The sequence below is a fragment of the Penicillium pulvis genome, assembly GCF_028828015.1.
Source record: "Penicillium pulvis strain IBT 33274 chromosome Unknown contig_23_segment0_segment0, whole genome shotgun sequence".
NCBI classification, from domain to species: Eukaryota; Fungi; Ascomycota; class Eurotiomycetes; order Eurotiales; family Aspergillaceae; genus Penicillium; species Penicillium pulvis.
The window spans coordinates 956,807-970,426 of NW_026643075.1; the positions used below are offsets into that span (position 1 = coordinate 956,807).

The 13,620-nt window shown below is 47.6% G+C and overlaps 6 protein-coding genes across 6 annotated transcripts; 3 read left to right on the forward strand and 3 right to left on the reverse strand.

The window, feature by feature from the left end:
* Nucleotides 1–613: 613 nt before the first annotated feature.
* Nucleotides 614–3,140, forward strand: hrdA (E3 ubiquitin-protein ligase HRD1; the record flags this gene model as incomplete). Its single annotated transcript, XM_057064180.1, has 3 exons — nt 614–637; nt 685–789; nt 900–3,140. 3 exons carry the CDS (start codon nt 614–616, stop codon nt 3,138–3,140), a joined length of 2,370 nt encoding a protein of 789 aa, XP_056921923.1.
* A 562-nt stretch (nt 3,141–3,702) lies between these two features.
* On the reverse strand, nt 3,703–4,838 carry N7503_004634 (putative mitochondrial carrier protein (Rim2); the record flags this gene model as incomplete). The annotated part of the gene is made up of 3 exons (XM_057064181.1): nt 3,703–3,912; nt 3,966–4,665; nt 4,720–4,838. The coding sequence occupies 3 exons, from the start codon at nt 4,836–4,838 to the stop codon at nt 3,703–3,705; spliced, it is 1,029 nt and encodes a 342-aa protein (XP_056921924.1).
* Nucleotides 4,839–6,056: 1,218 nt separating this feature from the next.
* Nucleotides 6,057–6,993, forward strand: N7503_004635 (uncharacterized protein; the record flags this gene model as incomplete). The annotated part of the gene is made up of 2 exons (XM_057064182.1): nt 6,057–6,173; nt 6,232–6,993. 2 exons carry the CDS (start codon nt 6,057–6,059, stop codon nt 6,991–6,993), a joined length of 879 nt encoding a protein of 292 aa, XP_056921925.1.
* Nucleotides 6,994–7,713: 720 nt separating this feature from the next.
* Nucleotides 7,714–8,577, reverse strand: N7503_004636 (uncharacterized protein; the record flags this gene model as incomplete). The annotated part of the gene is made up of 1 exon (XM_057064183.1): nt 7,714–8,577. One exon carries the CDS (start codon nt 8,575–8,577, stop codon nt 7,714–7,716), a length of 864 nt encoding a protein of 287 aa, XP_056921926.1.
* Nucleotides 8,578–9,109: 532 nt separating this feature from the next.
* N7503_004637 (alpha/beta hydrolase) lies at nt 9,110–9,874 on the forward strand (the record flags this gene model as incomplete). The annotated part of the gene is made up of 1 exon (XM_057064184.1): nt 9,110–9,874. The coding sequence occupies one exon, from the start codon at nt 9,110–9,112 to the stop codon at nt 9,872–9,874; it is 765 nt and encodes a 254-aa protein (XP_056921927.1).
* A 1,007-nt stretch (nt 9,875–10,881) lies between these two features.
* Nucleotides 10,882–12,178, reverse strand: N7503_004638 (putative integral membrane protein Pth11-like; the record flags this gene model as incomplete). Its single annotated transcript, XM_057064185.1, has 6 exons — nt 10,882–11,168; nt 11,221–11,291; nt 11,341–11,714; nt 11,765–11,832; nt 11,886–11,922; nt 11,984–12,178. The coding sequence occupies 6 exons, from the start codon at nt 12,176–12,178 to the stop codon at nt 10,882–10,884; spliced, it is 1,032 nt and encodes a 343-aa protein (XP_056921928.1).
* Between the last annotated feature and the right edge of the window lie 1,442 nt (nt 12,179–13,620).

Sequence of the window (13,620 nt, forward strand, 5' to 3'; positions counted from 1 at the left end):
AATGTTTCCTCGTATCATCGATTATCGATTTTGTTAGGACCGTATGACTTGACTGTAGCCACACTGGAAGAGACTATCGATGGATTATCCCTCAAATAATGGGCATTATCTTCGACGCATTGAATAGTTAAATACTACTTTAGTAAACACATCAAAGCTTGAACATGACCAGGCTCAATCACATGTATACCTAGCTAGGTATGTACCTCATAGCCTACTACAGTAGCTGTATAGGCAATTACTATGAACGTATTGAGCCTTCAATTCAATTCTCCCGTTGTCCTCGGAGGGTGTAGACAGTGCATTACATCCCATTTGTCCTTGTAAGATCATGATAGCAGTCATGAATATCCAATACCTACTTTCAAAACAATCGCGAGACTTTCATCAATTCAACCCGTTAAGATAATGAAATTAATGGATCTTTGGCATGATTGATATTCATTTCAATGGTCAGTTAGAGGCACGTGCGGAATAGCTCGGCTGACGTAAGATGCGGAGGCGGCATTCTGGAAAGCTGTCCAGATCCCAGTATACTCCTGCGTCGATAACCCCGAATTCTTCTCCCACTTGATTCTCTAATGATCATCAACCCGAGTCTCAGTTGTTCGTCATGAGACTGGCCGCGTATGCTGGGGTGAGTGATCCTCTTATATTTCTAGTGGCACGCGCTGACTCCTCCAGGCCTCCGTGGTCCTAGCCACCGGTGTGTTCTTGAAAGCTCTACATCAGAGATCAAACTTCTACTCAGCTTGTGTTTATCTCTCACAAAGTAGCGCCAATCTCATGGTAAGTCTGATTGTCCGATCAGTCCCTGGCTGGGGACTCGACTCACGAGACCTATCTGCTTCCCCGCGTCTTGAAGCCAGACTAACCATGCGCTGGATGCGGTTCTCTAGATCCTTACGAATCTATGCCTTCTCATTACTGCCTTTGTCCTCTTTTGGCTACAGCGACTCCTTTACGGTCCTTTGCGTCCCATCGAAACCGAACAGCTATACGAACGGGCTTGGTTTGCCATTACGGAGACATGTTTGGCCATGACCATCTTCCGGGGCGAACTCGGAGGCTGGTTCTTGGTCATGTTCGTTTCTCTGTTGGTCGGAAAGGTCTGGGGCTGGATTGGTGAAGGCCGGGTGGAATATTTGGAGCAGCAACCCCCCGCGAACCCGCGACTCTTCCATATGCGATTGGCCTTTTCGTTGGTGTTGTCGGTTCTTTTCAATGCCTTCATGCTTCGATACTGCATCGATACCGTATACCACCAAGCTCGGCCGGACATGATGGTCATGTTTGGTTTCGAATTTGCGATTTTGACTATCCTGTCCACTTCAACCACCGCTCGGTATGGCATTGCGCTGACGGAGATCTACATTACTCACCAGCAGATGAAAGCGAAGATGGAGGAACGTCGAGCAGAGATTCGGGAAGCTCGTTTAGAAGCTATTCGAGCCAATGCGCGGGCTGGAGAGACCGCTCCTCCTACCGATCTGCCTGATGAGAACGACATAAATGAGCTGGAGATCGATGTCGCCGGCTGGGAAGAGAAAGGTCGCTGGGTCTTCTACCTCGATCTCTTGACCGACTTTGTGAAGCTTCTGGTCTACTTGATCTTCTTCGCGATCCTCCTCACCTTCTACGGCTTGCCTATTCACATTTTGCGCGATGTCGTTGTTACCATCCGATCGTTTGGTCGTCGAATTATGGACTTCCTCCGATACCGCAATGCCACCAGAGACATGAATGAGAGATACCCGGATGCCACGGCAGAAGAGGTTGGAAGAGAGGAAGTCTGCATCATTTGTCGAGAGGATATGGTTCCTGCAAATCCTGCCCCGGCTGCTGATGATGCCCCGGCGGCCAACGCACGCCCTGTACCTGATCGCTTGCGCCCCAAGAAGTTGCCTTGTGGCCATATCCTACACTTTGCGTGCCTCCGGAGCTGGTTGGAACGTCAACAAAATTGCCCAACTTGCCGGCGCCCAGTAGTTGGAGCGGGTGCGCAAGGCACAGGTGGCAATGCTGGTAATGGTGGCCAACAGAATGGTGCTGGAAACCAAGCACCTGGTCAGCCGGGTCATGGAGAGGGACTGCCCAGAGCTCGTGTCTTCCAGTTTGGTCCCTTCCGAATTGGATTTGGCGCTGTGCGAGGCGATCTTTTACATAACTTGCAAAATCAGATTAACCAAGGCAACGCGGCCCCACAGGTTGCTGCCAATGCCAACGCACAAGGAGCGCGCCAGGTCGGACTTGGCTTCGGATTCGGTCGAGGACCTGCACCGGCCCCTCCAGGGGTTACTCAAAACCAACCTGCTGAAAGCCCTTCAACTTTGACCAATATCAATGCTCAATTGCAGCAAATTGAACAGCAAATTGCCCAGGAGGTGTTTGCTTTGCGCGCTGCGACAGATCAACTTCGCCATGTGCGCTCCCTTCAAATGGAGCTGGACCGACTTCGCCTTAACCAAACCACTACTTCTACCAGTACACCATCGCCACTTCCGGGTACTTCCAGCATCACAACTCGACAACAATTTGCGTCAAGCCCAGGCACGGTGCCATTGAGTGCCGGAGATGCTCGTCTACCAGAAGGGTTGAATCTTCCAGCTGGCTGGACTCTTGTTCCGCTTCAGCCCACCAATCCTAACGTTGCGAGCCCCTTCCGAGCCAGTTCAGTGCCCAGAATCCCGCCTTTTCCACCGGGGGTCCCTATACCGCACATGACCGATCCTTCTTTGCGAGATCATCCACTCTTCAACAGAGCATTCCCATCCCCCACCCGAACGGTTCCTGCGACCAATGATGGTCAGAATGCCGGTGTTGAACCTGCTGCTGCGACCCCAGCTGAAAATAGTACCGCGGCAGCTGAAACAACTCAACCGCTGCCTAGCTGGGGCACACCAAGTATCTCGGCAGAGAATCTCCCCGCCGACTCACTATCTCAAGAGTGGACCGATGTGCAACGAGATCACATTACCGACGCAGCTTCTTCTACAGCAGCCACATGTGGCAGCTCTACAGAGACGGAGACAGATAAGACGTCAGAGAAGGAAAACACAGCCGAATCTGAATCCGAGTCTGCATCCAAGGGCAAATCCCGGGCCGCCACAGTAGAGGAAGCAGAGGGCGACGAGTCTTGAAAATAGATGGAACTGCAAATATTTCACTGTTGACAACCTAACCTAACCTTTGTACTTTTCTAGCCCCTTGTTCCTGTTTTTCGGCTCTTGTTCTCACTCCCCTGATCGCACTCCTATTCAGATCAGCGTTGCATGGCGTTTTTGAGCAAAATATCATACCCAGCTCTTAGTCTTTTCCTCTTCATCATGATGAGTTCATTCGGATTTCTCCAAATGATACTTGAATCATTTCAATGCTCCACTGTGTTAGATTTGTTTCTATTATGGACCAGCTCTTAGTACTGCACAAATCGAAATGTTCTAGCCAATCTACTTCATCGATACCTACGAGTGTAGATAGTATACATTCATGTTCAATATATTTTGATAATGAAAGCTAGTTCATATAGTACAATTCCCAAGACAGGAGATTCTATTCACAATCCCAAAAAAATCCCCCAACGCCCAATAGAATACATGCAGATTAAAATCACGGGCTGCCCCGTCTAGCAAGTAGCAAAAACCAGGGATGATATTATACAGTGTGGCGCTTAGCGACCACAGACACGAATCAGATCATTTTTTATGAGGTGCCCACAAATCTCAGGACGAATTCGTAGACTCCGAGTGTGATGATGGCGGAGGGAATCGAGCGCACCATGTGCGGCATCAGACCACCGTAAAGGCCGGCCATTCCTTCTTCCTTGGCAATCAGTCCGAAGCACTGCACTAGGCCAGTGTACTTGGGGACGCCGTTCTCGAGCGGTGCCTGACGGAGTCGTGTTCGGATAACCTGGGAAATGTTAGTGGATACAAATGACAATATTTGTTAGGGTATGTTCATACCTCGTGCGGGTATGCGATCAAAGCAGCGGCAAATTTGGCTGAGCCTGCAGCTCCGGTCGTACTAATCCAGCTAGTGATTTCCTTCTGCGCGGCCGTGTCCTTGCCATCTGGTGACCCGAGCGACTGGGCCATCATAGTCTTCAAACGCTCATAAAGGACCAGGTGCAATGCCGTCTCGACGGAGCCCAGGTAACTGGCGCTCAGTCCCTTGTACAAGCCGCGGACACCTTCCTGACGAAGAACCTGCTGCACGCAGTCGAGACTGTTGCGGTACCGGCGAGCTCCGGTAGCTGTTTGGGCTCGATCAAGTTGCAATCTTGTCTTCACTAGCCAGATGGGGTTGGTGGCAGTTGCAGTAGCAATACCAGCGGAGATGGCGGCTTGAGCGTGAATAAGGGTAGAATCTTCGCCTAAACCGAAGACCTGAGCGCCGATGCGCTTGCAGTTTCCGTAGACATAGAATTTGATAGCGGTGGCTGGGACCACACCTGCAAGACTAGGTCCAAGGCCGCGGAAGAATGCGCGCCAGCCCTCAGCTTTGTAGATGTTGCCGATGATGCGGAGGGTTTTGTGGTTTGCTTTGGGAGGAATGACGGTAGAACCGGGGGTTCGGGAGATAGGTTGGTAGAAATCCGATTGGAGACGTGTTCGGAGGACATCAAGGGGTGATGTGACAATTGCGGTCGCGACACCTCCGCTCCTGTGAGAATTTGTTAAGGGGCGATGACTTGCGGACAGATCTCGGACCACTTACGCGCCGGCTATGAGATGTGTCCAAGGATCATGGGACTTTTTGGGGGCTGTTTGGGAGGTCCGGAGGGGGACGCTCTCCTCAGCAGTGTGACCGTGAATCTTGGAGCTTTGCTGCATCATGACAGCACATTCTAAGCTGGATTGAAAAAGTTGAAGATTGGCAAATAATTTCTAGGATGCGTCGGGTCCGCAAGTTTTCAGTCACGTGAGATAACAAATGGGCGGTTCCTGATAGGCGTCGCCACTCAAGGACTAGACCCGCTCGTATAGAGAATATGCACCTATATAGACAAGATCATGTCTGCCGTGGGGCCTTCCTGACTGGGCTGCCGCCGCTTTTATGAGGGCGCTCAGGCTCAGGCTCACTAAGTAAACGTGAGGACGGGTTTAGACTCAGTGACCACGCTCATTACAATCACGTGATATATTAATCATAATAGACCTCAAACTCTTCCCTGTCTGAGTGACTTCGACCTTCTCGAAACCGCCCTTCTTATCACAAGCCTTCATAAGTGATTCATATGAAGATTTGCACATAGCTTTGATACTAGGTCCGATATAAGAGCCAGCCGCAGTGTGGGCAATGCCCCAAAAGCCGGTACACACGAAGCTATCGTCCACTCCACAGCGCATCTTCGTGATTTTCATAGCCACAAGACCATATACATATGGCGAAACATTGGCAACCCAATCAGAGTGCTTGCCGGCAATCTTCACCTCTGTTTCTGAGCTAAGAGATTTTGACTCATTGAGGAAGAGAGTGCGAGCTGGAAGTTCAATCTCGTTCATGTCGAGCTAGTTCTCGCTAGTATTCGCATCCTCATTACTAACTTGTTTCGACGCTTTATGGAATTTAAATTGATCATGACCCCCAGTATTCTGATGAACTCGTGGATTGAGCATTGCGTTCCTCTGAGGATCTTTTAACGATCAAACAGTTTCTCAGGAACTGTCGAATACTAGTCAGTCCATCGAGCACCGCGTCGGCCCTAATCTATGAGTAGCGAATATCAGACAACACCAGGACATGTGAGGCCCATTGAACTGGACGCGCGTCAAATGCTTGAAGTCGGATATTTGTCTACTCTGACTCCACTCTTCTGGGCTTAACCTATCAAGCATCCAGATAAGCTCCTCACCGCAATCCACATCAATTGACTCGGTGCTTCTCGCTTGCTAGGGTAGCCGCTAATATCAGCCATTCAGGCAGCCGTAATTTTGGTAATTAGTGAAGTTGTTGTCTTTCCCCGACATGAATATTTTCGTCTGAGTCATTACCCCCAAGTGAGCCTACCTCGCAAAACACTCAGCTCCTACACTTTCCCAACTACCTTTGCGATGTCACTAGATCCTCATATTGGCACGTTGCCATATGAGGGTGTGGCTTTGGAAAAGGTCCAATTGGACAAGCCATTGTTTTTGATCCTGACCAGCATGTTTATGGCTAGTCTCTTCGTAGGTCACACTGATTTAGGCAAATGGCTTAATAAATCCCGGGTCTAATCAGTTCTAGTTTATGAATATCGATGGCAATATCATTCCAACACTTATCGCCATAGAGCATGACATGGGAGCAACTACCCTCCGATCATGGCAAAACCTCCACGGCTTTCCCATATTTATTCTTCATCGCGTGGGGAAATTTGCGCTTCTCTCCGCGTTGCCATTCACCGGTACTAATCTCAAGATATGTTTTCTCTTGAATGTGGTGACGGACATGCTACTTTCAACGCTGAAGGTAGCTAACGTGCACTTTATCATTTCTCAGCACTTGAGAGCTAAGGAAGAACGACCTACGACTCTTCGCTGTGTTTTCAGCTTATCTTTATGGTGGAGGACCTTTCCGGCTGCCCTTCTATATAGCGTATGCTCGAGTGTTTGCTTTTACCTCCCTATCCATGCCGGTCGTCTATTCTTTCTTGAGCTTGGGGAATACGACACACATGTCGGCTTGAAAGGGGGAGCTGTTATTGGGTTAATCGCAACTCTGTACTTTGCCGCCGTCGTGCCGTCTTATGCCGTTTTTATCCGAGTTGCGGCTTCCGCGCTACCTGTGCAAACGGCTTCAAGGGAAAAGGCAGAGAGGTACGGAGGTATCTTTGAAGCATGGCGGAGTTTTCCTTCTTCGGCTCGAGTCAAATTTTTCAAATCGCTCGCTAGTGTTCTGGCTATGGAAGCCACTATGGCCTTTGTGTTGAGTGTTTGCGTTCTGTTGCTCTTCCATCCTTTGCTGCATGAAGATGTTATTTTGTTTTTGGTGAAATATGCTGGGTAAGTTGTGTATGCAATATAAGATGGATAGAGAACCATCGAAGCAGGGAAATTTTATGCCTAAGAGATACAGAACCATGGCAGCTGGCTTAAGAATTCAAACGATAAGATTGGATTTACTTTAGAACTGCAAGACTATTTTCGAAATACAGTACATACTCCAAAACTTGAATTAATATAGATGATTCTATCAGTTACTGTATATCTGGCACCTTTTGGTGAGCCGGAAACTTCATAAACACTCTGCCGGCAAACTCAGGTTTATTCTTTTCCAATCTATATACCAACTTCTGCATACAGTGAGCGGGGCGGAGTGCTCAGGGGCGTGCTCAGTTTTACTCAGTGAGCAAAAAGCGGCAAGGGGTGAGCACTAAAACGGAAAGGGAAAACAAAAATGAGTAGACATTACGTATATATGCTTCTTATAACCTTGGTATTGTGATATCCTCGGGTTATTTAGGTTAGCTGTTCCAATTTCAGTTTTGTTTGAAGAGATTAGGCTTCAAGAGTCCAAGTTATAGAAAGGTTATCTTCTCGAAACTGACTTCATACTCCCGGCTACGGCTTTGTCATGGAAAATATATATCCGTGCCTAACAAACAACCAAAAATTATTGGCTCGAGGTCCCGAGGTCTGTTTATTTTGTATCTTTCCAAGTTGAAAAGTATTTAATCTTGATGAGGGTAACCTTGGAATATATTCCCCGTCAAAAGATTCAATGAGTCTAGTAGGTACTAATCATTGGCCAACCTTTACCATGGAGCATAGGAAGAACAAAACGAAGCAATTCCATACCATGCTCCGCAGAGAGAAGAACGCCAGTTCCGGGCAATAATCGAACGGCAGATTCCGCCTCCAATGAGGTCTCATTGGCTTTACCTTGACCCTTTAGCACAAATAGCAGCTGGATAGCATTTTCACCGGGTATCTCAATCCTTCCGTTAGCTCCGATCTTGATCATATCGGCCTTGGTCTGCCGCTCTGTAAAGACACCAAGCGTTCGCGTGAAAACGTTGCTTGTTGCAACCAAAGGCACCCAAGAGTAGTTATCTGGCTTTGCAACAATCACCGAGTGATATCTTGCAGCAGGATACTCGAGTGGGCGACCTGAGTAGCTCTGCCAAAGAGCCTCATACCCATCCATTGGCTCCCCTCCATCTGCAGGGTGAAATTTGCCATTTTCAAATCGGCCGCTCTCTTTCAACTTTTCTTGACCTTCTGTAATCTGTGCAAAGCTGAGGTATCCTTGGCCACTGGCGCCCCCGAATTGTAGAACTAACACATCGCGCTCGCCCCCTTTATCGAGCTGTGGCCCATAAAGAACGCCCTCTGGGTGGTAGCACAACTCTCCCTCGCGAAGAAGAAGATCTGGTGCAATAGATACGTCACCACGGTATGCGTACCGGAACTGATCGAAGGTATGCTTGTGAATGGGCGAGGAGAAAGCGCTTTGGCGCCCGATGGTGAAAAGATAGTTCTCAGGAGTATTCTCCTCACCGAGGAAGAGATCTTTGAATGCTAGGCCGCTACCTCGATGCTTGAGACTAAGCTCCTTATAGTGTAGCTCCTTGCCGTGTACTATGTCCATAGTGGATGGAGTATAAAGGGTTTTTATTTATGTGCCTTGGCAAAGAGACTTGGCAGATAGATGAAATATTTTTGAGCAAAAGAAGGACTACTGCCAGTGGTTCACAGTTCACCCCCTCTTCATCTTGCTTATCGTGGGGGCGGAAAGCTACACTTGCCTGCGACCACCAATTAGCTACGCGTCTTTTGGCAGTTGCGAACAGAGCGCGCCCTAACATAATGCCCAGCCTTTAGCATAGATGATTAACCAACCGTGAAATGATAATTGTCACCTAGGACCCCGCAATGAATAATCTTAGAGCCTCCTTCGACCGAGGCGTATACGTCATTGCACTCGAGCCCCGGAATCTAAGTCCTACGTCCTGCTACCACTAGGACCAGCATTCTCAACTTCGTTTTAACTCTTGCTATATGCCCCTCTTTATCGCACTGGTACTAAGGTCTATCTTTCCGATCTCGGATATTACTGGTTTGTGACATATTAAAGACGGATGAACCTACGAGAGCTACAGCTACTTTGAAGCTTCCTTGCTATGGCAAACCCAAACCCTATTGCAGTTTTGATTGTACATGGGGCTTATTTTATCCCCTCGGCCTGGGAAGACTTTTGTCACCGTCTGACCCAAGCAGGGTTCATCGTGCGCTGCCCACGTTTGCCTACCTGTGGTGATACAAGGCCACCCACCGCTCTTCTCGAACAGGATGTAATGGCTGTACGAGCAGCTGCTCAAGAACTCATCAACTCCGGGCATAAGGTCGTAGTCCTGGCTCATTCATATGGTGGCATTGTTGCGTCGGAAGCGATAACCCAGGATTTCTACGCGCGCAACAGTGGCAAAGGGGTCGCGTACCTTATCTATCTGACTGCATGGCTAGTCCAGCCGGGAAGTTCACTGTCAGATGTGATCACCAAATATGGTTTTCAGTGCAAGGTGGATATCAGCATCAACGAAGATGGCACCGTGGCTGCGAAAAATGCTCCCGAGTCTTTCTATAACGATATCGACATCGGAAAGGCAAAAGAGCTGACCAGCAGCAATGTGACCCATAACTGGCTTGCAACATCATGTCCAGTTAATGGCGCTCCTTGGAAAGCCCTACCCATGACATATGTCTATTGCGCTCAGGACCTGGCAATTATGTTACCGCTCCAGGAAAGCATGGTGCAAGATGCATTAAACGCAAGTGGTACCTCCAGGGTCGCCACAGAGACTATAGAAGCTGGTCACTGTCCTTTCTTGAGCAAGCCCGAAGAGGTGATTCAGGTTGTACATCAAGCGGTGGCTGTGATCGGTTGAGAGCTGCTTTATTCAAAATGGTAGAGATCTGATAGGTTATCAGATCGGCACTCAACAAGAGAATGTATGAACAGAACAGGTTTTTAGATAAATAAGCAGTGAAAGTGAGTCAAGATGAGTTGAGTATATGATTTCAAGATATACGTGACGTCGGATTAATGGACTACTTCATGCAGCATATCTCGTACCTGAGTACCTTTTTCCTGGAAATACGTTTTAATGTTGTGGATTTGTGTAAAGCCTGATTGTGACGGCAAAAGGAACAAATTTGGGATTTTGGGAATTGTCATATTCTGAGGAGAATTATAATCGAAAATATGATTCGCCTTCGTTAATATGTCACGCTTTTCAGTTCCAGAATAGATCTACGCAGCCTCGATGTAGAACTCTTGGGTCCCGATCGGATCTCAACAACCAGGACGGGTGAGCTCCCCCAACTTAGAAATGGGCCCCTGTAATCGTGGGATTTCTGAAAAGGTCGGATCGATGTCCAGATGTTTTCAAACCTTAGACCACTATCCTTGATAATTGCACACGTACCATGAGATTACTGCATTAGGTCTAGATCCCCACAAAAGCTGCAACGCTTATGACACGGCAATGCACTAGTCCTGAAAAGGCTTAGCTCTTATCAGGAGACCAGACGTTTACAGTAGATCTGAATGCCTAAGATGATTGAAAATGACTTTTCCATACTTCTTTTAGGTTTTCAATGGCTTACAATTTAACATTCCTCGAGCACCATTGAATATCGACAAGTTCACGTCAATATTGAAAGCTTGATCCAAGGATCAAGTTGGGGGAGTTGGCTATCATTCGGTGAAGACTATCGAAACATTGGGGTATTAAATAGTAAATATGTAGAACATGATATAAAAGAACGAAACTAGCTACTAGATGTGCATCCGTGACTCACTCCCGAAGTCCACCTCATATCAGACATTCCGCCTTGATATTTCATTCAACGCATATTACATCATTGTAAGCAAGGCTCCGCAATGCAAAAGTTATTTTTCGCAGTCCATGTACTTGCTGTACCGATGCACTTCGATACCTTGGGTACCCTCGTCAGACACGTGGGAAATCAAGGCTGGCTTGGAAATGCTATTGGTGGAGCTAGTGTTATTCATGGTAGCCGAGTTAAGATGGGCCTTGCTGGAGGCACGGGAAGATCGGAGCTGGGTCCAGAATCCGCTACCGAATTTGAAAAGTGGTCTGAAGTTAGGGAGACAGGCTCCGACGATAGCGACGGCCGCCTCGAGACAGGTCCACATGGCGGTTGGGGCTTGGTAGTCTGTAGACACGTAAGGGGGCTGTCGGCAAGAGGCAATGGTTTAAAAACTTACAAGTAATGTCAGGGCCAGCCTTGGTTAGTTCGATCATGACCCACAGCCGGACGATGTCGAAAATTAAAGTTCTGAGGCTTTGTTAGAGGATTCTTCCGAAGGATTGTGGATGAAACTTACAAGCCACCAACGAGGAAGACACCAGACAGGAGGATCTTTTGAGTTTTGGGGATTGGCAGTCCGATCACAACTTTGATGGGCATGATGAGAATAATCAAGTCAGAAATGATGTTGGGAATCTGCATGCCGTAGTTGAAGTTGGCGGTGTTTATGCATCTTCCGTCAATTGATCTGTCCCAGAAACTGTTGATAGGGATGCAGTTCAGTGTCGCTGCAACCATGATACTAACAGCCCAGAGTACAACGACCGACGCCATCACATTGACCGCCACAATCATGTGCTTGACTGCAAACAGCCGCTTGTACAGCGCCAGGATCGACAGCTTGATGAAAGCAACGCATGTTGTGTATAGGAAGGGGTTCGACCATCCGATCTGACTACATTAACAATTGAACTCGTATACTGGATGTAAAAAGACCATACCTTGAAGTAAACGATGAGGTTCTTTTCCGGAACCATGGACATGTGGGATCCCAGTCCGTTGTACAGAACTATTCTTTCGATTAGCACAACTCTGAAACACGGGTAATTCCAAATCACTCACGCATCGTAACTCCAATGGAGCATCCATATTTGAATAGCTGGCGAAGTCTGGTTAGCCCTCCCGCTAACGTGTAACGGCCCCACCGACTAGGGTCATACCAGAGCAATAAGAATCAAGTAATCATCCAAAAACAGTCTACAGCCACTCAACTTTCTAGCCCAAATGCGCAAGGCAACCGCAACTGTGGGCATCAAGAAAGAGAATACGAGTGAGATCTTGACAGATCGTTGCAAAGCCTCGTTGGGGTGTTCAAAATCACCCTCCACCCACGAAGAAGTCTGGTTAGAAGACATCGTGCTGACAGGCGCTGTGTAGGTTCGCGAGGCTTGAAGGAAGCGACGGAAGGAACAAAGAGAAACTTTGATGATTTGGAATCATAGCGTGGCAATGGCCGTTATTATAGCAAAGTGGATTTTGGTCAAGGGTAGGGCTGCCCGCCCCCCTCCACTTCGATCCACCGAGATATGTCATATCCATCAAACTATACTGCGTACAGACACATCGCCGAGGTGTCAGAGCGGTCTCGCCACCAATCATGCAGCGGCTTATGCATGGGGTTTAGGGCATATCTCTGCCAAGATGATGTTTTGACGTCAATAAAAGCCGTGAAAATTGATAGTGCTGTGTTTGATCTCAAGGGGTGGATCAACATTGCCGATCAACTGCTTGTCATGTCTGGAAATCATGGTTCGGGGTGCATTGACAGCAGTTAGCTGTCTCACAATCTGGGATGAGAAAGCTTTTCCCGATATATCATACCTTATGGTTGTTGTGGTTGGACATATCAGATTGCCTCGATGCACCAGAATCGAACATATCGCTATACCCACTTCTAGAGCCAAACGTATTGAATTGTATGGCTTGTCTCTAATGATCCTTCAACAATTCCTTTACCATTCGTCACAAGAAAAAAAGCAATTTCAATATGTCCTACCCACAGCAAATTAAACCAGGAGAGAAGTTTGCAAGGGAAAGTCTACATCAACGTTCGATAGACTGAAGCAAGGGTCCAAAGGTTTATTCGGGGGATTTCCTCGGGTTCCGTCCCGATGCGGGGTTTGGCCGAGTACGAAGAGGGTTGATATATCACAAAACCACCTTTACATTTAGACATTCTCAACAATTGCCACTCCGGGCCGTAGTGGAGTGGGGCCAAAAGTGATCTGTAGAAACCCACACTCAAACCAGATGTTCATCTAGGAACATCTGATCCTCAAGGTTCAATTGCAAGACGGAACTGATAGCAGCAAAAATTGATATATGATGTTTGCTGCTCCTAATTATCTTCGTTTCCACGCCGATCATTTTACTCATGCCAGCTCTATGCAAATTCCCTCCAGTGGCGAGCTGACTTGCAGTTATGATAAGTCTATATTAAATTTCAGACGCAATGAAGTCTGCAATGCGCGATTTCTTCACCTATTTTCTGACTGATCAATCGCTATTGTAGGTTCTTGCATTGCGGAAGGCTTACGCCATGCCCCTATCGTTATTTCTAAGCCTATAACTTCTTTATCGCCTTGCAGATTTGCTGACTGTGCTGTAGAGATCGGGATGCTGTACTACGGTTTAAATTTCTGCAGATCTTTATCGATCTGCCAATGTTGACTTTACTGCATTTTGACCTCAGAACCACGCTCCACAGTTACACTGAGATCGCGCAGTGTAACCCTTTCTAGAACAGCCATTGACTAATGGATTTGCTCATCTCTTTCTTTCTCTTGACTTGCTTATC